Source organism: Hyalella azteca, unplaced genomic scaffold (genome assembly GCF_000764305.2).
Source record: "Hyalella azteca isolate HAZT.00-mixed unplaced genomic scaffold, Hazt_2.0.2 contig13457, whole genome shotgun sequence".
NCBI lineage: Eukaryota > Metazoa > Arthropoda > Malacostraca > Amphipoda > Hyalellidae > Hyalella > Hyalella azteca.
In genome coordinates, this window is record NW_025943380.1 from 105,415 (window position 1) to 130,884 (window position 25,470).

General features: G+C 39.1%; 1 protein-coding gene across 8 annotated transcripts in view; it reads left to right on the forward strand.

The window, feature by feature from the left end:
- Positions 1–15,898, forward strand: part of LOC108672494 (tropomodulin) — a 53,408-nt gene extending 37,510 nt beyond the window's left edge. For 4 of the 8 annotated variants that reach the window (XM_018160165.2, XM_018160163.2, XM_018160161.2 and 1 more), the window contains exons 8-11: positions 802–949; positions 3,601–3,612; positions 10,037–10,954; positions 15,025–15,085. In XM_018160165.2, coding sequence (XP_018015654.1) covers positions 802–949; positions 3,601–3,612; positions 10,037–10,239 — 363 coding nt within the window. In that variant the 3' untranslated portion in view covers positions 10,240–10,954; positions 15,025–15,085. Of the gene's footprint in view, positions 1–801; positions 950–3,600; positions 3,613–7,701; positions 7,942–10,036; positions 10,955–13,724; positions 13,809–15,024 lie in introns of all 8 variants that reach the window. The other 4 variants (XM_018160162.2, XM_018160168.2, XM_018160170.2 and 1 more) reach the window with 4 other exon arrangements.
- The last annotated feature ends 9,572 nt before the right edge of the window (positions 15,899–25,470 follow it).

Consider the following 25,470-nt stretch of genomic DNA (forward strand, 5'->3'; position numbering starts at 1 on the left):
CTCGCCAACCAGGTCAGTCGAGGAAGTTAGGCTCGCCAACCAGGTCAGTCGAGGAAGTTAGGCTCGCCAACCAGGTCAGTCGAGGAAGTTAGGCTTGCCAACCAGGTCAGTCGAGGAAGTCAGGCTTGCCAACCAGGTCAGTCGAGGAAGTCAGGCTTGCCAACCAGGTCAGCAAGGGCTGAACTGGCTCCTTCGTGGCTGCCGTGTGGACAGTAGTACCTAATAAAAGCAGACTTATGTAACATGCTCACCAGGCTTAACATGTTTATCAGGCTTAACATGCTTAATGAGCTTGTTAGATGATTACATTCACGTGACAGCACCTGAGTGCCCCGCTCCTTAACCGCACCTGCTCTCCGCTCTCTCAACTGAGAATATGATTTTTTTATCTTCTATAGGTCGAAGCAGTGCATCAACATCCCATCGCTATTTCTGACATCAATTTACTAGCGCTTCAAATTACGCACTTCTCTAATCTGTGCAGTATGAATTTAAGTGCAAGGCATTTATTCCTAATTTAGTAACATCGTATTTCAATTTTAAAGCGTGTTATTTTGCATATGTTACACTGTTAGAAAAATTACCGTTAACGGTAATACCGGCATTTCAGTGGCCGGTCGGCACGTGAAAAGAAACACTGTGTCGTCGTTTTTATTCTAATTTAACACTAGAAATTCGTAAAACATCTGATAAAAACGGCGAAACAGTTTATTTTCACGGGACGACCGGCCACTAGAACGGCAGTGGGACCGTTTTTTCACCGTTTTTTCTAATCGTGTATTAACCGTTATGGCATTTCAGCAACAAGGAGTGCTGGGCAACAAGATCGAGATGCAGCTCACTAACCTCATCGAAGAGAACAACACGCTGCTGCGCGTCGGCATCCACTTCGAGTTCAACGACGCGAGGAACCGAGTCTCACGGCAGCTCCAGAAGAACCTTGATACTTGTGAGTATATTTCCTCTATTATTTTCATCTTCAGGCATGAGATGTTCTGTATTACAGGGTGTGATGTGTTCAAAGGTCATTTGTTAGAGCTGCAAGTGTGCATGCAAAAATAATCTTACTTTGTTCAATGTCAGAAAATTCCTACAATTTTTCCATGGAGTTTGGTGGTTGATAGATAAACATGCGGTAATAAGTGTATTGTTAGGAAATCCTCGTATTCATGCATATTGATAGCAACAGTTATTTTAATAAATTTTTATGTATTTGTATTGTCCGATTGCTTTACTAGGGAAGGACGTTGCACAATCTACTTGTTCAAGTTATTTTATCATTGAACGAAGGTTCTCATTTGTTCTCTGTGGGCGATTTGGAGGCTAAAAGCACTTTCTGTCTCTAATTATTTATATTTGGTTAATGTTGTAGACAATTTGTAATTCTCATGTTGAATGCGCAACTTCGTTTCATTGATACGATACTCTTTGGCGATCTCGTTTGCCAGTCTACCGCGTGGTGGCCAACCGACTGATGATTCCATTCTCCCGTTTCCTAATTTGATGTGAAAAAACGTATTTTTCTTACTCTTCAAATCACAATCCTTCATCTGCGATTCTGTCTGAATCAATTTCTTTCAAATTGGCTGCGTTAGAATTTGTATTTTTCAAAGGGTCATGCTGTATGAAAACTTTCCAACAATTACAGGGATTTCCCGTACTTAACCGGAGTAAGTAAGAATTTTGATCGAACGCCCCAATCTTGCAGAAACTTTTTTTAGACTGCACTTGAAACTACGCCTTTTCTGCCAGAACTTTTGGTGTTCAAAATCTCTTCGGCAATCGCGACGAATTACGATTTGAATTTCGCCGTCAGATATTTCACTCATATCTCTTACGGAATGCGGGGAAATTTTTTCATCCTGTGTCGTGATTCACAACCTTTGTCGTGATTAACAACCTGTGCTGTGATTTGCGATCTGTGTCGTGATTTACAACCTGTCGTGATTTACAACCTGTTTCGTGATTTACAACCTGTGTCGTGATTTACAACCTGTGTCGTGATTAACAACCTGTGTCGTGATTTACAACCTGTGTTGTGATTAACAACCTGTGTCGTGATTTATGATTTACAACCTGTGTCGTGATTTACAACCTGTGTTGTGATTTACAACCTGTGTCGTGATTTACAACCTGTGTCGTGATTTACAACATAGATAGGAAATTTCGTAAAATCTCATTTTCGGCGAGTTATATCTCACAAAAGCATTCCGCGAGCGCATTTCTCATTAAATTCTTTAGCCTCTAGCTTCATCTGCAGCGTGGTTCCTAATGCCGATCAATATGTGCGTGGCAATAAGGTTCTGTACTTTCAAAAAAAGTTAAGAGATCGTAAGTTCATCAGCCAATCATTGTCGGCCTTTCAAGCAAAATCCCCCAATCATAGACAAGAAAATAGAGCGTAAGTACTTACGTTCACTTAGCGAGTTTTGAAAGTATGGCCCAAGGTGCGTAACTAAGACCTAGTCTTCGTACTGTCTGCTGAGTTCGAGATCGCAGTATATAAACGTAACTGTGTTACCAGGAAAACCCGTTTCTTTTCTAGTCGAATAATCGTGATAGTCTCAAGAATTTTTTAGTAAACTATCGAGGACTTCTTGCTCCTCGCTACTAATGGGATTTTTTTAATGCGTTAAGTTACGCAGCTCGCGGCATGGAGGACGATCGAGTCTGTAGTTACTTATGTCAAGTAAAACCTAATGTATTCTCTTGCAGTTCCCGGGACGTGCAAGCTATATAAGCTTTTTGTGTCCTTATTGTAATAATATTTATAATGTTATCTTGATCTCGTGAGAACTATGAAGGTGTTAAATATACCGTACATGTCAATTTCAATTATTATTTGGCAAAAGTTTGTCCAGTTTGCATGTGCTTTGTCAAGTCTAACTTTAGTGTCTGATTAGCGTCAATTTTATTCTTGATTAGTGTTATTTTTATTTACAGCACTCAGTGATTTTTTTGCAGTATTTTCTTCTAGTTTTGTTGTGGTGCTTCGACGTTACCGACATTCTGATGGTGAACTCGCCACGCCAATATTGCCACTCATGCCACTTCTGCCACTCCTGCCACTCATGCCACTCCTGCCACTCATGCCACCTAGGCCACTTATGCCACTCCTGCCACTCCTGCCACTCCGTCAATTGTGGTCGCTTGCGCAGCAAACCTTGCTCACTAGCTCAATTATCTTATAATCATCACAATAATAATAATTTCCTATTAATTTGACCAATTCTGAGTTATAGGTCAATGAAATATTTTTATATTGCTGACGTAGCGCGAGGCTTATATCATCGAGCCCGATGGCCGCTACGGAGAATTTTTCGTCAATTTTCCAATTTTTGGTCAAGTTATGGCGCTTTGGAGCACCCAGGTTACTCTTCATTAGCGTGTCGATTATTGGCATGGAGTATTGGCATAGCAAGTATTGGCATGGAGTATTGGCATAGCAAGTATTGGCATGGCAAGTATTGGCACGGAGTATTGGCGTGACGAGTACTGGCATAGCCAATATACTGTGGCAGGACTTAGTGTTGTCACTCACACGCTGCTCTCTCATCTCCCCCACTTGCCCGTGTCTCTGGCGCCGCGTCTCGGGCGTAGTTTTGGCGGAAGGTTGGTCCAAGCGTCGCCCTCGCTCCACACCCTCGCTCTTCCCCATATTCCTTGCCATATATTCCTTGTCATTTGACGTTTTATTTTATATTCCTTTATTTATATTCCTTTTGCTGTATTCCCTTCGTTTGATATGTCATCCCTTTTTTATTCTTTATTCCTTTTGCTGTATTTCTTTCGTTTGATATGTCATCCCTTTTTTATTCTTTATTCCTTTTGCTGTATTTCCTTCATTCGATATGTCATCCCTTTTTTATTCTTGTTATTTCACGTGATTTAAATCCTTTTATGAGTTTATTTTCTATCTCAAACTATACATCTTTTTTGTCGTCATCACGTGAACTGATCTCGACCAAAGCTTCGCGCGTACTTTCGGTGACATCAGAAAGCAGGTGTATAGGTACTCCTTGTCTTGCAAGATATTGTCTGGGTAAAGTTAAATATATTTTTTAATTTTTGTTCCCTATTGTTTTTTATATCATATATTATTATTCCACCGTTTTTATGAAAAAGCTTGAAAATTTGGTTGTTTATTCCCTGAAGTAGCAATATGAGTTGAACTCAAGCAGCATTATGAGTTGAACTTCTCTCGTACTTAATCATTGTTTGTTTTCGATCTCACACAAAATTCTCAGACTGTCCTATCAATCGGAATTTGCAGGCTTTTAGTTACGTCTCACGAAAAATTAGCTTATTCTGAAAGAAACGTCTTGGCGTGCAAACTTCCAACAATAAGATACATATCTAACCAATCTTAATTCGCGGAATATTTTTACCGGTTGAGTCCGTTCTAAAACCTCCGTAGCACAGAAACACTCAGTGAAGAAGTTCTCCGTATTATTTGATAGCGCAAATCATTAATAACGTCACTTTTTATCCCGACTAAATCTTGTTTCGTTCTTTTGAATGTCATATATTACTGGTAATCTCCTCCTTAAACAGGCTACCATCGTACTGACTCATCTTTCAATGCTAACTTGTAACCTGCTGCCAACCTGCTTTGTTCTTCACTTCCCAATGCTTATTTATCTTCATTGCAGTCGCGAGTGTCAATTATGTATGATTTAGTATTGTTTAATTTATTAGTACCTATTCATACGTGTGTGCATAGGTTTTATTAGGCAGTTTTTATAAGTGTCCTGAGGTGCCTTAACTACCTACTCAGTCAATATAACATACAGGACCTAGAGCAGAGATACACTTAGAATTTTGCTTTCGAATTCAAATTTTTGAACCTTACTTTTTAGCTTATTTTCTAGACTTTGTCAGTTAAAATCTTCAATATAAGATGTTGGTGATGTCCTGATGGTAACGAAAATGCATGGTTGATAAAAAAATATGAAAAATTTTATTAATTGTATGGATGTTTACAATGTGGATAAGTGTGCAAAATGAACGGAAGAGGTTTGAAGAATGCCTTGTACGTGTATTGAATATAAAGTTTATATAAAGTGTGAGAAGATCGTGGGAAATGCATGAGAACTGTTTACGTGTGAGTAGGGGTGAGATCGCATCGTATCTTATACAGGACTTCTATGTCACCTTTCATAGCATTATGTAGATTTTATATTATTTATATTTATATTTTACTTATTGCTACCCCGATTCATCCATTATTTTGACCCTTTAAAATGTTCCTCTATTATGTTTTTTTTATTATTATTGATAATTTTAGGTTTTTATTTGCTTCATCATGAGTTATCACTTGCAGTTTGTGAAATACATTCTTGAATATTTTGAAATTTTTCATGTCTTGTGAAGAAGTAACTTTTCTTTACTTCATTTATTTTTTGTTATTCTTTTTCTTTCTGTTGTATGTATTGATATTTTTCATGAATTATAAATAAGCAACTTTTAATATTATAATATATTTTTTGCTTAGTATTTTTGTTTTGTTTTGATGCTCTCGAATTCGATGTCGTTTGCTGAGTTTTAAGGAAAGCTTATGGCTTTTGATTTGAAAAATCTGGTCGAATTCTTCCTCGGTCATCTTGTTTATCTTGATTTAATTTCTGTTTGTTTACCTGCAGTCCTCCGTTGGTTACTCGGTCTATCCACTTGTGTGCTACGTTTCATGAAGTTCTTATCGTGTAGTCTATGTAGCTCCTCTCTACGTCACCAGCGCTGTGCTCGTTCCGTCGAGACATAGGGTGGGATTCATTGGTTTGATCAAAGGTTCGTTTGCGATGGTTACTCATGATGCTTCGAAGCTCGTGCCATGAACATAACTTTCCAATTTCATATCGAACATTTTCCTGTATACCTGCAAGTTGCAAAACTTGGGTTTTCGAAAGTGCATTAAATTTTATGGGTAAACCTAGTTTTGATATCGAATGTTAACTAATAATTTGTTTGTCGCCATTGGTTGCTTATAACCCAATTTTTTTTCGCTTCAAATCACAGTCGTCATTACTTCAGCTTTTTTCTATAGAATAATTCATTTGTGAGGATTATTATCCTGCTTTACGGTAAAGCCTTGATAAAGTTAGTATTAATTCTTCCCTGTAGCTTGCTCACTTGCGCAGAGAAAGTTTATAGAAGTTTAATTTCCTTCGTCGCCTGCTAGGGAGTCGACCGTAGTCCGCCTCCGAGAGCCGTTCAGCGAACGTCATCGGCTGTGAGCGTCTTAACACAAATGTCTCTCCAATATTAATGTATTTTCAGCACTAATATATTTTCAGTATTTCTTGTGTTGTCAGTATTTAATGTGTTATCAGTATTTCATGTGTTATCAGCATTTCATGTGTTATCAGCATTTCACGTGTTGTCAGTATTACATGTGCTGTCAGTATTTTATGTGTTGTCAGTATTAAATGTTGTGTGTAAGGCGCCGTTTTCCTGCAGATTACATAGCGTCACAGACGCTATGTATGTCAACTACCATCTATGAGCTGAGACCTGCAAACTCATGTCTATGTATTGCGGCCCTCCCTTGCTACCCTTTATGTCTTTTATTGACTGCAAACATTCATGATAATAAGAAAGTTCCCTGACAACTCGTTTGCGTGTTTCACTGTGTGTCTACGTATCATGTCCGACGTTTGTGTCCGTGGAGTAACTCTTCTATATAGGCATCCATGCAGAATATCCATGTAGGTAACGAATTTAAAAGTCCACTTCATTGTAACTTAGCGCACAAATGGAAGGCGACTAGCTTTACCTGACTCTATTTCTCATCATTAAGCGTAATAACCAGTTAAAAATTACAAAAAAATACGAGGCAGGTTATAATAAATTTAAATAAATAAAAAATAAAATTACAACAATACGATGCAGGTTTCTCTATGTTGTTATTAACCATACGACTGTCGATACCTAACGACTGTCGATAACTAGTCGGTATCACTGTGAAAAGCGCTAGAGGGACTTATTATTGCAATTTTGTTAACATGTCATCACTGTTGCGAAGTACTTCATCGTATAGCTGGCTAACTGCACTATTGTGGCGTTGCTCACTTTTCTTCCCGTCACCAGGCCTGGGGAACTGAACTTGATGAAGTGCGTAAAAACGCATGTTATGTTCGTGGGATGTTGTGCTCTTAAAAGTAATCGGTGAATATTGGTTACCGAAGTTGGTACAAATGATCGTATTGTTGTTATTTATTGTGGCCTCATGGACACCTTTCTCTTCGGATGATTTACCGTGGCTCGGAGCTTTGATTAATTAATCTATATTATAATTATAATTATTCATATGAAACTTTAATTAATTTTTTAGAAGGTAATTCATAACGTAGATCGCGGAAAATTTCGACAGTCATTTGGCTCGTTTCAAACTATACTTGTTCGGTATTGACCTGCTTGCACTTGCTACCCGTACCAGCAGTGAGCCCTGTACACTAAGAGGCCCAAGTCTCAGAATAACTAATTTACCACCACAATGAATACTCGATGATATTGTTGAGCTGATGATTGATAATATGAGAAGCCTATACTCACTGGGTGTTATGCACTGCCTGTCCCGCAGTCCGCACCGGCCTCAATAACTAATTTACCACCACAATGAATACTCAATGATATTGTTGAGTTGATGATTGATAATATGAGAAGCCTATACTCACTGGGTGTTATGCACTGCCTGTCCCGCAGTCCGCACTGGCCTCAAGCCGCGCCGCCACAGTAGAGCCATGGCGCTCATACGGAAAGGCATCGACCTGGTCCGGAGGAGAGGCTCCAAAGACAAATAGAACGCGCTCTCCATTATAATAGATTCTCTTTTTCGTAGCTCATAGATTACTTTATTAGTAAGTTAGTCAAGGGAAGATTTACAAGTTAATCTGGAGGCGTTGTGTAAATAAAGCTTCACCGATGAGCTTCGTGGTTGTCAAGGTAAAGTGCCTCCATTTTACTGCTCATGTAACGCTCAATTCAGTGCTTATTTTGCGCGAGCAGTGCTTTTGCAGACAGATCTCAGTACGAAAGTGTTATTACTCAGAGAGAATTGATATTTTCCAAAACATTCGCTCGTCAAGATCATGTCACTTATGTTTCTCAATAACCTTGATCTTGATCAATGAATCACGTGCTTCTCGGGCACATGTTCTCGGTTTCGCCAATTTCTGGAGACTGAATCATTTGCGATGTTTCATTCTCATCCAAAGTCATCAATTCTCTCTAATGTGAATATCAGCGAAATTAATTACAAGGCCGGGATTTGTTTGATCTGATGATGCTAATGTTGTTTGATGCTCTTACTGCAAGAGACGCTCGCGTCCTAACGCTTGACTTGGCGTTAAGGGAGTGCAGTACTCAATATGTTGTTGCTTTTAACCTCTTGCTCTCGGTAGACTTACAACAAACTCATTGAGCCCTAATTTTAAACTTTTGCTTGTTGTTCGTGTTCCAATAGTTCAATTTTGTACAAACGCTTCCAAATCTTGACCTGTGCATTGCCTGCTGGCATAATTTCACAAGAAATCTTTTATAGATGCTTCTGAACTTGAAGGATGGTTCTTGAATGATAAGTAAATGTAGAAAGCTTGAAGTTTCTACTAACAAATAAAATTTCGCTTCTTACCGACGAATAATTAGAGAACTTCAACTTGACATATGCTTCTATTGAACTAACATTCAAGGATTCTCAATCACGATCTAGTATTTCTGGATTAAATTTCCGTGCAAAAGTTTTCGAGACATCTTATCAGAAATACCTAATGATTTTATGACAGAACTTGCAGAACTAAAGAATAGCCTGACGAAAGTTTCTTCTTTGTCTATCATTTCATCTTCAATTATTTCCACGCTTCACCCATTCATTATTATGTTCGTCAGCGCTCATCTTGTGTTTGGCTACGACGCTGCTCAGCTTTCATGTTACGTTGTCTTCGCCGGTAACGCTTTCAGGTTACGTTGTCTTCGCCTGTCACGCTTTCAGGTTACGTTGTCTTCGCCTGTCACGCTTTCAGGTTACGTTGTCTTCGCCTGTCACGTTTTCAAGTTACATTGTCTTCGCCTGTCACGCATTCAACTGTTGAGCTTCAATTGATTTTATGTTCCTTACGAAGGCGGTGTTTTGAGTCTAATCCTTCGGAAAGCTTATGATTTCTTTCTTTTCGTCGAGGATTTCTTGTTTACGTTTGGCTTGTTTTGCTCATTTTCTTGTTGGTTTATCGATGACGGGGGCATTAGAGGAGCAGCTTGTCCTGAGGACGCGTTCTGTGGATGCGGTCTGGGTTGCGGTATTTGCTGAGGCGTTTTGTTTCATCGTTATTTTTATTTTTTGTTTCTTTTTATTTGCGTTTACTGTGATTTATTTTTTCTTACCTTATTTCCTGTCACACGATTCCGATGTTCGTTAGGTTTATTTTGATTTAATTTCTCTTAAGCGTGATTTATTTACCGAACTATCTTTCAGTGTTTAATTTATTATATTATGATTTAGTCACGATTAGGTGTGATCGCTCTGACCGACTGCCTCCTTATCTGCTTCTATATCTATTCTTTTTCCCCCCCACTCTCTGTCCCTCGTGTGCCGGGACCCGTGACTGCCCTGCTCACTCTTCTACGTCACTCACACTCCCACTATATACGCACTTTTGCCGATAAAAATAATGACACGCGTGAAATATATCTTCTTGTTTACTATCCGACACACGAACTTCTTAAATGAATTACTCCGAGTTCTATGGTGCCTCTCGAGATTCATTCTGGTTAAAACTGACGCTCTTTCCACACTTGAAACGAACTCGTTCAATGGGAGTGAAACAAATTTGCTCGTACTGTTCGAGTGGCCAACGTTACAAATATGCGATCATCAACATCACATCTGTAACCTCATCAAACGACGGTAATCTGAAAGTTCGTCAATGCGGGAACCACCTACGCAACTGCCGGTCATGGTAACCTCCATAACCTGCCGGTAACGACCATTTCCGCATTTTTGGCCTACGTTCACGTTGCCACGGGGGCCATTGGTGCGTCGTAGTTCGCATTGGCCTAAAGACACGGCGCCCTCGGCCGGTGGTGTCGACGGAGGGCGCGAGTCTTAGCTTTACGGTGCCCGCGAGGATAAAGCAGCAGCAGCTGCAAGACTCGCCCGGCATCCCGCCTGAGGACCTGGACTCCACGCTCTCCGACAGCGAAGATGGCTTCTCGTCCGACGAAGGCGACGAAGTCGCAGCCGCGTAACGATCTCCTCTTCAGTTCATCGTGTCTTATTGTTAGTCTAGCTCAGTGGCTGCCAAACGTTTTCACCTTGTAACTAAATTTTACGTGCTTAAATTGGTATTCTGTCCTGTCCACAAATGCTGTAAATGCTTACAAAGGCCGCAGAATTAAGTCAATAAAAATTAAAACTCTCAAAAATGTATAAATGGATTAATTGCCATAAGAAGTAATTCTAATTGGACAACCACTGAATTGCATGTTCTCGACCTCACTGCCTCGTATCATCGGTACCATACAAGGCTCATGCATGCCATGCATCGTGTCGCAGTCAAGAGGAATAACTCAATATCCCGAGGAGACCACATCGCCTCGACCTCCGGGGCACGGTAGCTAATGTATCATACGGTGGCTTAAATGTGTTCTGTTAATAAAAGAGTGCGAGATGTGGTGTCTATATTGTGTACGCGTGACTCGAAAATTTGAAGTGTTGAACGATTTAATGTTTGCACTATATCAATTGGTGTGAAAGGAAACCCTGAACGAATCGAATCGTATTTGTACGAAGAAACATGTAATCAGTGAGCAAATGGATAAAGATATAGTTATACTTGAAACACTACATTGCCATCGCACGAATTTGCAAACAAACCATCAGAGGTGTGCTGGACTTGAAAAGCGCTGGTGCTGGAACAGATTTTGGCTGCAGTTGCACCTTCGTCTGAACGTGGCTTCGCAGGTACGCCTGTGGAGGCCTTGGCCTGTACTTTCAAAAAAAGTTAAGAGATCGTAAGTTCATCAGCCAATCATTGACGGCCTTCCAAGCAAAATCCACCAATCATAGACAAGAAAATAGCGCGTAAATACTTACGTTCACTTAGCAAACTTTGAAAGTATGGCCTCTTGTGACGACTTTACCTCACTACGTCCACACGCCCACTTCCGTTGTTCTTCCTTGCGCCTTAGTTTCAATTTGTAAATTATTAGCGTAAATAGGAATAAGATAGCTTGCCTGATGGCATCAATATAGATAAGTTAATTGTTAGCCTAAGAAAATTATTCGCTAGTCGTAATCGCCATGCATTTGTTGTCTCCATATTTTGTTTTTCAATTTTGAAATATTTAGGAGACTAAATATCTTGCATAAAAATCATAATATTAAGGAGTGGTTCTGTCTCATGCTATCGGTTTGCAGGTAACATTATCTAGAAGAACATACGTCGCAAGGCAGAACATGACGGAAATCGACGAGTAAAAATCACATACCATAAAATCATGCGTTTGAGTGCCTTTGCATAAATTTACTCGTTTGTTAGTGGCAATTAAATAAGGAAACAAAACTGAACTGGTAAAGGTGCTTCATGAAGACCCGTGTTGTCTAGAAGTATTAATTGGCCCTTCCATATTTTATTGCCTTTGGTTATGGGTTTTAATCTTAGTTGTTTTACTGTGTAATTTGTGCACTGCATAGCCCATCTGTCGATAATCGTATGGGTAACTTCGCTGTTAAAGTGTGAACCTATTTTTCGTTTTGCTGAAATTATTCTTAAGTTTTATTTTTCTGCTGAGATTTTCCCCACGACCTTTTTAATAGAGTTTGACACATCTTATTCTGAGTTCAATGTGCATATAAGTAAAAAATACTATGTTGTCTTCATCATTCTAAACGTTTAGATGAATTATTAAAAAAAATACCATCTTTGTTTCGATATTATGTTGCGGATTATTAGTTGCGTTGCTTGTCTTCATTCCCTCTAAAATTACCAATTTCTTTGCTATTTTCAAATATTTATTGTTCAACTTTGACTTTTGAAACCTGGAAAAAGGCAGTAAGCCACTTTACTGTTAAAGGACGCATTGCTTTTTTTTTGAACTCTATAAGATAATTGAAAATTCAAACGTTGTCACGGCGAATTTCCAACGTTTTTGAAACGCGCTCAGCATGATGGAGATTTGGCTGCATTGTTTGCCCAAAGATTTTCTTCCACTTAGATGATTGCCAACGACTAACCAATCTAATCCGCATGCGTTGATACTACCTACCGCTCGTGTGGCAGTGTAGCGACATCCCTTGCATGCAGAACACCTCCTCTGTTACTTCATTGCTTAGCCTCAATCGTATTTGTTCAGACCAGCCTTCCACCAAGACGTAATCTTGTCTAAATTACGAGTGCATTAGAGCTGCTCTACCTGCAGTCACTTGCTGGAAGTTGTGCTCAAAACTCCGTAGGTTTATTCCTCGTCTCCGAACAATTTGGAACATTGCAAGCTTTCCTTGTTCCAGTCCAGGTTCTTATACACATTTTCTTATGAAAAGTATGTCATTTATTCATTAAATCCTTATGATAATCCTTCAATGTGTAGGATTGTATTTATCTTTATTTTAATTACTCCTAATCTATTTGCTTATTCAGCATGAAAGGCTTTTTATTTTTTGATTATCCGGAATCCATCAGGATTTTTTTTACAGGGAATACTGAACAATTTGTTCAACTTGAATTATTTATTTGTTACATTACTACGCGTATGATTAAGTCGATCGTGTATCATTTCAACGACGTTTATTATGTATAATCAATGTTCTTACTAATATCAATGTTTGGACCAAATATTGTGCTGCGTTGCGAGTTGACTTTATTTAAAAATTATTAACTCGCACTTTTTCCTTATCAATTTCATTTCTAGCCATATTGTAATATTGTACTGACAGACCTTCCTCATTCTTCCAAAAATTTATACCAGGCATTTGCTTTAATTTTGCATAGTTCGTTACTAACAAATTGAAGATTGATTATCATACTTCAAGCTGACGACTCCTTGCATGAAATTGCTAATTCTTAACCAATATCGTGTTTTGGAATTTTCGGCGTGTCTAATGATCCGTCTGCTTGCAGGCTCTGCATTGCTGCCCTGTCGCATTAAAACGTTGCGTGTCTTGAAGAGGCTGCTTGTAGTTTTGCAGTCTTCTAACATATCCTCTCAATTTACAGCGGGCTCTTATTACAGCTCATCTCTAGTAACGTGTGTACTGTAATTGTTGATGTGTGTATCCTAATATCTTCACGATACGGCTTGTAATAAGTTAGTCGTGAAATGCGTAATCCATTGTAGATTATAACTTGTGTTGAAGAAAACATTATCAATAATTAACTAATTAACATTTGTTTTTCTCCCTTTCCCTGTGTGCTGCTGTGGCTTGTGCAACCATGTTTGAGGGCTCGGGCGTGTCTCCGCGCGGTGTTTGATGCCGTGTAACACCGATGTTAATCTTCGTGACTCTCTAACATCCGTGTTACTCCGACGGGGTAACACCTCGACTAACCCTCTTGTTGTGGCCATACTTCTCCGCCCAACACTCGTGTTGTTACCTCCGTAACCCCTGCGCAACACTCGTGTTGTTACCTCCGTAACCCCTGCGCAACACTCGTGTTGTTGCCTCTGTATACCCTGCGCAACACTCGTGTTGTTACCTCTGTAATCCCCACGCAACAACGGTGTGATGCACACAGTGCGCAAGTTGCGCTCTGGAAGCGACAAGTAACTTGTTCGTCACTCCTCCGCCGAGTGGCGCGGCGTCTGCGCTTGTGTCTGTCGTACGTAGACTAACAATTTAGTGACCACTTACAGGACATGCTATGTCGTTGTCAAATCACATGAATATCAGTGAACAGGGCCTATACTTTCAAAAAAAGTTAAGACATCGTAAGTTCATTAGCCAATCATTGACGGCCATTCAAGCCAAATCCACCAATCATGGACAAGAAAATAGAGCGTAAGTATTTACGCTCACTTAGCGAGTTTTGAAAGTATGGCCCCTGGTATTTTCTCTCCTGTTACGGGATTTTTGATGAGTGAAGTCCGAAGTAAAATCATTGTTTCATGCTGGTTGCAGTCATTTTATTTAAATTTAACGCAAGTTTGAAGGCCTTAAAACTTTCTAAAATTTAGGAAATTTGTAATTTTTGCATTTAAATCTCTAGCCAGACCATCGTGTGTTGTGCTGATAAAAAAATGGCTAATTAATGAATTTCACGATATTATTGCGCTTGCACATTTGTTAAAGATTTCCTGAATTTCGACAGCGATGTAGCAATTAAATATTGCAGTAAAGTGCTTAGCGCTTGGAAGTGTAGTCTGTGTGTGACTAGCGTCTCGTTATACTAATTATATCACTACATTTTATTCCTTACATTAAATTTCTACATTAAGTTTGATCATGATGGCCTGATTTGTTCATTCTATTTGTCATATTATTAATTAAATTGTATTTTATTGAGATGTAAAAATACTTTTCAAATAGATTTGAAATTTCAGAATAAGGTAACCTATAAACATTTTCAAATATCTCATGGCCGTTTTGCAGCCTATTTCCCAACTCAAATACCTGCAATTGAATTATGCAGCAGCATTTTTCAGAATATTTCTGCGTACCCATATAGTAATTTTCTTTTTTCTTTATAATTCTTCTGCTTTGTCAACGGACGTCTGGTGGATCCGAACGACCTCTGCATCCACGTTCTCGGCTCCCGCCCGCATCCACATCTTCATTTTGTCATCCGCCATCCATGGACGATGCTGACGTCGTCCGCTGCTCGTCTCCACAACAATTGATGCCTTTGAATACCTTCTTCTTTACGAACCTATTAAATGTACCACTTATGTCATTATTGTCCCGCATGGCTGTGTGGGGAATCTCTGCTGCACCTACCATGCGTCGCCGGCCGGGCACTGAAGTGCATGTGTAACATGCACTGTCCGGCCCTGACTTGATTATATTCTGTACATGTCATTGACTTCGCGCTAGTGCAGTCCGCATTATTCGTATCGGGCGGAAGGCGAGGAACTGCACCTTTGGTTTCGGCTACCCGCCCGCCTTCATGCGCAATTCTCCGTTTTACCGCAATTCCCGTGATGAAGATGATTAAATAAATTGATGCAATGTATCATTAGATCTGCCTTGTAACATGGCGAGTCTGTGAACACTTGCCTTTGTGTACACCAGCACCGTGCAGCGATCGAGATATCCCGTATCAAACTAAAATCCCAAAACTGGGATATGTTTTTATATCAGTACCTACTTGACAAGCACAGTTAACACCCAATATTTTTTGGCATGCGTTCCATATTTCCGCAGAAATCCTAAAACTTGATCTTAATCGCTTAAATTTGTAATCAAGATTACGGTTTCCTCATTGCTGCGAGTTCGAATGCTGTCTGTAGCTGGCGCGTGTGCTGCTTAATCTTTGTGTAGGATTTAAAGACAAAGACTCCTTGTATTTATGCGACGAACAAACTCTAGTGATGTGCAGCGTAGCGTGTCTTGTGTCTGCTGGACGAGAACCCTGCTCATAGGGTGCTGATCAGCGTGACGTTCATATTACTTCATGAGCGTCACTCGACGCTGTGCCAGGCGCGTCCATGGCTATTTATTGACTAGGTTATTATAGCTCAAACGAAGCCTAATTCTTTATTTATCTTCATTTCTTGCATACGATTTTTCTCGTAATTTATTGACTTTTTTCGTCGAGGGACTTTTTACTCACAGTCTACCGGAGTTAACAATTTCAAGCCTTCTTGTTTCTTAGATGTAAAAAATTTTACTCGTTGATGCGCCACTTTACTTCTTCAGTTCTTTTTAGATACGATTTTACTTTATATTTTATTTGAGTGTTTTTTTGTTAGAATTGAAGGAAAAATGTGTATGTGTTGAAAAAATACTATTGTTTTAATTTATATTATATTTTTAGCCGTCAAAGTTTGGTTGATTAGAGAATACTCGAGCGCGTTGCTTCCACCTCACGGCAGCCGTGGCACCCTGTGGATGATCTCAAGTTCAGGCTCATTACTTCCATCTTCAGAAGACTCACACATGTTCGGCCTTCAACTTCTGTTAGTGACTACATTCGATAGTTTATCTTTGGATCTATCTATCATAAACTGACAATCTTCGACGCAAGGCAAAACAATAATTTTACCTGCTCATTGCTCGTTGAGCTTGAAATAATTGAACAGTCTCAAGATGGGTCTTTTAATTCAAAGAAATGTCCGCCGTCACTTAATGACATCAATCCATATTAACTTTGCCTTTCATCTCGCGTTAGGATCTAACAGGGACCTCGCACAGCCGGTCGTTTATTGTATAGTTGTCAGAACATTTGTTACAATTGTGACGACTGCTGCACAATCCCCATCTCATAGTGAGCGTGTTGCGACCTCTTCCATTATAATTCTGATTCATATTCATTGCGTGCAGGCAAAACTTGTGATGACATCGTACCCCTCAGAATTTTACGGCTTGGTGACTAAGTATTCGCTGTAAGGTATTTTATGTGCACACTCCTAATAAATCTGTTTTGAAAGAAGTTATCGCAGAATGCGTAGCTTTTTAGCCATCAACTTGACCGTATCAAAACTAAAAGGTTTCAAGACGATATTTGAAATGAAGGTGCATGCGCAAATATGTTTTAGGTTCGATGTTCTATGCAAGGAATATTGAGCTGGTCGCTACCAGACCGACTTGAGCACTGCCAGCTTGCGTGTGCCATGTGAGTACTGCCAAATGACTCGTAATATATTCTTAATCTGCCCATCATCTTTAGAGAGATAATATGACACCTCTATTTATTCATGACCTACGCATCTTCTTTGGTGAATAAATATGGCAATTTAATTTATTCTTAATCTGCGTACCTTCTATAGTGGGAAAATGTGACACCTTAATTTCTTAGTTACCTGGGCACTATTTCTATTGGAAAATATGGCACTTTAATTTTACTCTTCAGAATTATTTTAGCTCAATTTTGTCGATGCTTTCGAAGCTTTAGAAATGTCTAACGTAAGAAGCCGTATTTGAGACTATAAAGGTAATAGTCACGATTATTGTAATGAAAATAGACATTTGTGCGGTCTGGTCTACTGGTTCTCGCTTCTCTCGTTTCTCATGTGTGCTTCACCGGGGACCGAGCATACCTCGATCTTTGTATTAGTTCCTCGAAGGTTCATTTTCGAGACTTACTCACGAATATAATCTTGGAAGGCAATTAATATTTTTGTGTCTTTTCAGAACTTTATCTGTTGACGTAAAAGAGTTATTTATTGTGAATGAAGAAAATTGGTAAATTCTAAATGAATCCTGTAATTATTTGATTGTAATGCCAAAATACAGTATTCTTTTGCAGTCTTTTGAGCTTTAATGCGCGTAGGAACTGGGCAGCGAGTGCTTATATTTTGACCTGGAAAAGCTAAGAGTTTTTTTCTGTCATTGAAAGAGAATTTAGATAAAGATGTGTATCAATTCGAAGATTAACTATTTCTGCGCTCGTATTATATATCATTCTTGGGATATGTTGTCCTGATAAGGCGATATTGTGTGTAAATTTTATGTATTAACTTTAGTGATGTTATGGATGTCGTGTAGAGGGCTTCGGATTCCTCGCACCAGTTGAGTGTTAGTCGGGCGCGCGGCCTATCATTAGTGTAAGGCAGTGGTTACCGAACTCTTCTACTCTTTACCTAACCCGGCCTTCCACCATAAATCTGTTACCCTTATTAACCCCGTTAAGCAAATAAAATATTTTTCACTCCAATTTCTCCGAAAAATTGACATATTATATACTTTTTTGGACTAATTTGGCCAAGTTTGGGAACCACATTAGCAAAAAAAAAATGTTTTAGAATTACCTGCGTTCACACAACAGACGGCTGTGTCTGTGCACCGCTCGTCTCATTGCTTAGATTTTTTGTTCTGTCCAGACTCTGGTTTGAAATTCAATAAAGTTTTTCTTCATGGGCTTGAATTTTTTTTTTCAATGCTACTTCATTAATTTCATGATTTAAGTAAATTTTTATTTCCGCACTGACGACTTATTTTTTACCAAATGTCATCAGTTTTCAAACTGTTTTTACTATTTTTTCGCCTGGTGTCAATGAAGGGTGTTTTCAATGCATTTTTTTGTGATCAGCTTATAGAATAATTTGCCACTCAACTTGTAAAATATTGTCTTTCTGCTTTATGGATCGTGTCTTGCTTGCGGTCGTTTTTGTTATTGGTGACGAGGGACTGTCGAGAGGATATTTTACGCCGCGCAGATATCCCGAGCAGAGGATCTCCATGGATATCCGCGAGAGAGGATATGCTCCTCTGTGCAGATGTCCCTAGGATTTCCCTGGATACCCGCGAGAGAGGATATGCTCCTCTGTGCAGCTGTCCCTAGGATTTCCCTGGATATCCACGAGAGAGGATATTCTCCTCTGTGCAGCTGTCCCTAGGATTTCCCTGGATATCCACGAGAGAGGATATTCTCCTAATGCTCCTCTGTGCAGATGTCCCTAGGATTTCCCTGGATATCGGCGAGAGAGGATATGCTCCTCTGTGCAGATGTCCCTAGGATTTCCCTGGATACCCGCGAGAGAGGATATGTTCCTCTGTGCAGATGTCCCTAGGATCTCCCTGGATATCGGCGAGAGAGGATATTCTCCTCTGTGCAGATCGACTCAAGAAATGGGTTTACGTCTGTCGAGGGTTGCGCTCTCTTTATATAATTGGCTTGTGCGTGTAAATACATGTCATGTATCTGCATAACTTCCACAAATTGAACTGGTTTGTAAGCGAACCGAATTGTTTGTCATGAAATTTGGCTTTGAAACATCGAAATCTTGTTTTGTTACTTTTTTCCCCGAATTACTTCAAAATTAATTGATTTAAATTCTATTTTAGTGTATAGTGAGAATTAGGAAAGTCTTTTAGTTATTAGTTATGTATGTGGTATCTTCCGAGTTGGTGTAAAAATGCGCTTTTCGATCTGTAATTGCTTTTTATTCATTAGAAAAGTATTCGAATCGTCTAGGATAACGTATTAGACCGTTACGTTATCTTTAGTATCTTTTTCTTTTTTTTTCTTCTATTATCTGATTTAAAAGAGACATCATTTTGGTAATTTCAAGTGCACAACAAAATATTTCTCAGCTGAAATTGTTACAAAGAGCGCGTTAGTCATTCTGTGAGTGACCAGCTTTTGGTTCGGTAGCGCTAAGGTCTTCTTTTCTTTAGGGGTTCTCACGAGAAGCTAAACTGTACATAGTATTCACTTAAATTTTCTTTATTCCTCTTGTGTTTCAATTCATCCCTCCCTTTGCAGCCGGAATTGTCTTGAAGTAAACATGATGGTTTGGGTTTCGAATCGAAAGAATAGGCTACTACCTGCCAATTTTAGTGTAGTCCTGAGAGTGAAGCCAACGGTTGCGCTGGGTTAATAGGTTTAGTGATGAAATCCCGTCTGTCGGAAGCGATCCCGCGTAACAGGGTTGATGCGATCAGTGTTGGTTCACCTGGGTCCGAAATGTGAACCCTGTAGATTTTTATGGGAGACAGCTGAAGTGAAGGTTTATCTTAATTCAGATCAAGTCCTTCATATTGCTAACGGAGATATTTTCAGAGATTAAGCGTTATTAGTTTTGCCGGTTAAACACCCCAAGAAATGTGTCGGTAGTTTAAATAATTAATTATAAAATATTTGAAAATTGCGTAAATTTTTTCGCATCACCTTGGTTAGATCGATAGTCGTGATCTGGTGAATAGATAAATTTAAAAATGAAAGCCACGAGTTTCCCGCCCAGCATCAGTCAAGTTTCAAAACCATATTTATTCAACAAAGGAAACTTTTTGAGATTCGCATAAAAATGGTCGCTCGGATCTGCCTCGACACGAGGAGACTTCGGTTTCGTTTCAATTGTACGATAGCCTACAATCGATGCTTGTGATAATTTCCCGCCTAGACCTGCCAACAATTTAGCACCCGAACAAACACCAGAACTCTTGTCGGTGCACGCCAGAACAAACGTAGCAGCGATTTCCGTCAGCGCTCTGCCGGTCCTAATCCAAAGCCCGTTTTTATCCCGCGCCGCTGTCGTCACTTTTTCTACAAATGAAAAGCCCAGCTAGATTCAAGTCTTATTATTTTCTGCATTAGTCGAGCCCTGAAATACAAGAGCGACTCTGAAAGATTTAGTTTCAGTCACCGCCGTTGAGTGTGGCCCGGGAATTGTTCTCGAGTTTGTTTTTAATTCTGTTCTACCCAAGGAAGAAGAAAGAAAAGAATAAAACATGAGCGTAAACTCGCTAGGCAGGACTTGCTTTTAAAGGTTTTTGCTGTTGGTGAAGCAGTAATGGCAAAGCTGCGTTGTGATGTCACTTTTATTTTGTTCGAGTCTCCAGCAATTTCAGCTCCGAAAATGCAAACAATATCAAACGTGTTTATAGATCCTCCATAGTTGCATTTGCTCATGGAAGTGTTGACTGTTGAGGCCACACATTCGACTGGCATTGGTTTAAACTTTGATTTTTTTGACGAGTTCAATAGAAACTCGTGGATTTTTTTTTAACAATTACCCTACACGAAAAGAATCAAGACAATCAGTCAACTTGGTGATTATTTTTCTAAAGGTTATTACTGAACTAAAAAAGTTTGGTTCGCACCACACTGCCGGGCACGTACTGGTAAGTGTCCGGTCCAATATTCTTTAATACATTCTTATAGAAGTATTCATATCAGCCGTGCAAGGCACCTGCCGTGCTGGTGGTGTGAATGTTTTTATGAAAATGCATTAAAGAATATTGGACTGGACCGTGACTGGCACTTGCCTGGAATGGGCTGGCAGTGTGGTGTGAACCCGGCCTGTTGTAACAACCAACAATGTGTACATTTTAGGAACTTGACTGGTATTTATTATCAATATATTGCGATAATTTCAACCAGCACTATTATTTAAGAATTCAAAGCTTTCATTTGAAATACACCACTCGAATTCAGAAACTATTGCGTGAAACATTTGCCGGTAAGATTTAATTAACATTAAATCTGGTGTCATGAACGCTAGTGTTTACACTTTACTAGGAAACTATCCATCAGAGATCTGAGTAGAGGAGCCGTCTTAGTCTTTTCCAGTACAATCGATCCATACGCAGGAGCGCACGGTCGTTAGATCGTTTTCGTTAGATAAATAATAACGTAATAAAATTTGGTTGCCTAGGATCCCATGCCATATTCAAAGCATCTGTTTTAAATATTTGTGTCTGAGACAGTTATTTAAAAATTCGTAAATTTCTGTTGTTTGTTTTCACCTGTTGCTCGCTTCCTAAATTCCTCTCATTTTACCTGCTGTTATCTTCTTAAAACTTAGTTGTAGCCTCGACTCATTCATGTATTTTTTTAAACCAGAAAAACAAGTGATCAATTAAAGGAGCACAACCTCCATTCAGAGGTACCAAATTTTTACTGGTGGCACACTGCAGCTTTGCGACACCTTTTCAGTCTCCCATCGAAAATATAGGAACTAAATCCGTAGATTTGTCGATGGAGTTTATTCCGAATATACATTTATTTTCTGGGCAATCGTTATTTGTCGTAGGAGAAAGTGTTGGGCGTCCAGTGCTCTTCAAACATCGAATTTTAAAGTTTGTTTCCGACTTCTTCGGAGAATTTTTAATTGAAAAATAGGTAAAAATTCACTCAATGAACATTTTTAATTAGTTGCATTTCAAACCAAACGAAAGAATAAATTGAAGTTTTATCGTCAGTTTTCATTGAAACATCTCATCATTGTGCCTCAACTTTTATGACTGGTATACATGATATAAATTGTAAGAAACATAATTTATTATTAGAGAACCTCCAGCATTTAGGCGTTATTTCAATCTGATATTGTTAAATCGGAAGTTTCCAATCTTAAAATATGGTGACCTCTACAGTTCACCCTATAACACAACGGCTCGTGTCGTTTCCAGTAATTTTTGCCGTGTCGGCTAGAAATTTGTTTGTCTCGTCGTGGAACATTTTGTCCAGAGTTTTCGTCGGACCTCACAACGCACTCGATGGCATCTGGGCATTTTAACATTCACATTGAGAGCGAAGGTCTTGTTCCGAGAATTTGTTTCATGTCTTTTATGATTTTACGTCTCCTTTTCTCAAAAACATCCACCCATTGCCCCACCAATCCCGTCCAGATCTAAATAAAGCCTCTTCACTACATGGATATCAGATTCCTTCCAGGAATTCGACACCTCGGCAAGACACAGCAGACGATCCAGTTTTTGCACGAGTGAGGCACGCCAGATCGAGTTATCCTTTCGTTGTTCTTCTGCATTGAGATTTGGCAGTCGAGGCAGTGCAAAGGAGACGTTCTGGCTTAGTCGAGTTTTGGGTTAGGAACATGTCTTCTGCTGCACGAACGCAAGATCTTACAGAGGGAATGAACATGACCCATGTTTCACTTAATTGTCACTCCGAATTTTATCGTCGCTGTTTTAAACCGACGTCAGTGTGAGAGAAACACAGGTAAGTAAGAGTCCTGTTGCACTGTAAATTTATCGGCTGAAACCAGCCTGTGTCAATCCTGATATCCGATAGAATTTAACGCGGAGCCTACACAAGACACAAAGTTTTTTGTGATATCAAATTTCGTACGAAGTTGTTAACTAAATCAGTGATAAATAATACTTTTCTTTCGACTGAGTCCACCTTTCACGTATAATCATAGAAAGGATACGGTTAAGAAAACACGTTTTTCTTAACATTTATTTTTGAATGTTGTGCCGAGCCCACTGCCGGAGATTACTTTGATTGGCGTGAACGAAGTGCTCACCGTGCCTTATTTACATTGAAGTGATTCCATTAGTGACAAACTTTTGTAGCTCTCTAAAGTGCTGCTCGAAAGTCAAGCCGAGTTAGGCAACTCAGCGAACACTTGTGGTAATAGCGTCCCTGTGAAGCATCCCCATGCGGGCAAACTAAAGAAACTTGCCACCACAGTCCGTAGGTTGTCGCGCTCGCAAGTGTCGTGCGTGTGCTCAGTGAAGTGTGTAGGCTGCGGATACAGTTTGCTATTAGACACTTTAAGACGCACCTGGTAAAGCAGGTGTAGTTTCTGGTTGGGTAAACACGAGAGACTCGCCCCCGATGTCCGTATGTCAGACACAGTTTACGACGTTTTGTGCAGCTACAGTTTTGCGAAGCTTATTTGGAGTATTTAATCGGTAGCATTTTAAAATTCGCTCATTGGAAGAATTTTCAGACTACACAAGGGTATAGTAATAATTTATATTCTTAACAATGGGACTTTGATATGGTCACACTCAAATTGTTAACTACCAAATATTAAATATGTAATACCCATATCAATCTAAATCTTCGACATAACCTGTCCTACGTTCATTTTGAGTAATTTCAGCGTCTATGTTCACATCGTGAAGCTGCATGTTATGGCTCCTTGAATGGAAGTCGAGCGCACAAAGATAATTTCAAATCAACCATCCCTCTTTAGTGGTCATGAAAATAGAGATAATGACCGCATCAAGACTTGATCGCTGTTAATAAAATGCACGTTGGGAAGTGCTGCGTAAATATTCCCCCGCAACAAACATCGTTGCCGATGAGAGTAATTAAGTTGAAAATTTGGCTTTATGTATACTTATGTTGTAACTTATTCGTTTCAGCAGTTAATTAGTTTTAATCAGCGGCGCTATTCATAGATTACTACTAACCTCTATTTGACGTCTAATTAACTGCCCAGCTTGTAATATCCGACCCTTGACCGGGTGGCCAAGTGTTCATGAGTAAAAATTTTCGTAGTGAGCAGCGGGTTTGATTCTGGGCGACCTGTGATTATTTTGAAATCCTGGCAATCGGTGACCGGTGGCATTATTGTTTAATATTAAACTATCCTATATTAAACTATCCTATATTTAAGTATTCTATATTAAATATGCTATATTAAACTATCTTTTATTAGACTATCCTACATACAATTATCCTATATTAAACTACTCTATATTAAATATGCTATATCAAACAATCGTATATATAACTATCCTATATTAAACTATCATTTTTAAAACTATCATTTTTTAAATATGCTATATTAAACTATCCTATATTAAGCTATTCTATATTAAAGAATCCTTTATCAAACTATCTTATACATAACTATTCTATGTTAAACTATCATTTTTAAACTATTCTCTATACTATACTCCACTACACGCGTGAGCTGCACCATCATTGCTTGTGTCGGCGTGAAGCTGTCGACGTGAAGCCTGAACTGATGAGGCAGTCGCCAGTGCCGGCGACATAAGTGTCGGTGACAGTCCATTAATGCAGTTTGTTTTCTCGGTAAATTGAGTGACTGATTTGATTGATCTCCTTTGGCATGCAGTAATTTCTCCTTTTAATTTGTGGTCCTTAATCGCTCCACTATCACGAGCCGCAGGTCGTTTCGCTGCCGAATGAAGCGGTGTTTTTGTTCATCAATTTTTAATGGAATGCCTCGATTTGAATACGGAGATGATTGCTTTTCTGTCCCCCAGAGAGTTTTTTGGATATCAACGCTGTTTATCCAGCGCCGATGTTGAACTTTTCAGGAGTGACAGAGTTGGGAGCTCATAATGAAAGTCGTTTAGAGACTTAAAGGGTTCGAGTGTTATATTTGTAATAGCATTAAATTATCAAAAAGTATAACTTTTATTATAATTAGATTTACATTATTCATGCACAGCTCATTCAAGAATAAAGTTACACTCAAAGATTAACAACCATACAATTTTTTCTCTATCACACCGCGTTGAAAAGATACTTGCTAGAAATAAACAAAAGTTCAGGTCTATCGCCAAGAATAAATTATCGCATCAATAAAACATTCCCGTTGCAGGGCAATAACAAATTTATGTCAAATGACAAGTCGTTCACAATTCACATTAATAATTATGATCAGTAAATGGCATATAATTAGCAGGACTACGACTCATTGTCAGTGAATGAACGATGATTTGCAGCTACCAGGTGCTCATGTCGCGTTATTAGGACATCATTTGCAGGAACAAGTTTGTTTATTCGCTTGATTTTCGCTTAGGACGTCATTTGCAGGAACATGTTTGTTTATTCGCTTGATTTTCGCTTAGGACGTCATTTGCAGGAACAAGTTTGTTTATTCGCTTGATTTTCGCTTATCCTACCAGCCATTTCCGGCTTGCAGGATTGGCAGGGCTTAATAAGACCCGCATTTTATCTTGTCTTCTGATCAAATAAAATGAGCTTCTCCTTAGTCAGGTCTTCTTAGACCAGGTTTAATATCCGCTCATGGAGTTTTGAACGCAGCAAATTCGTTAAATGTGCACTAAACTAAACAAGTATAGTTATGAATTATTAGGTAATAACTTAACATTTAACCTGAACATGTCGAGAATATTGACAAAATTGTTTAAAT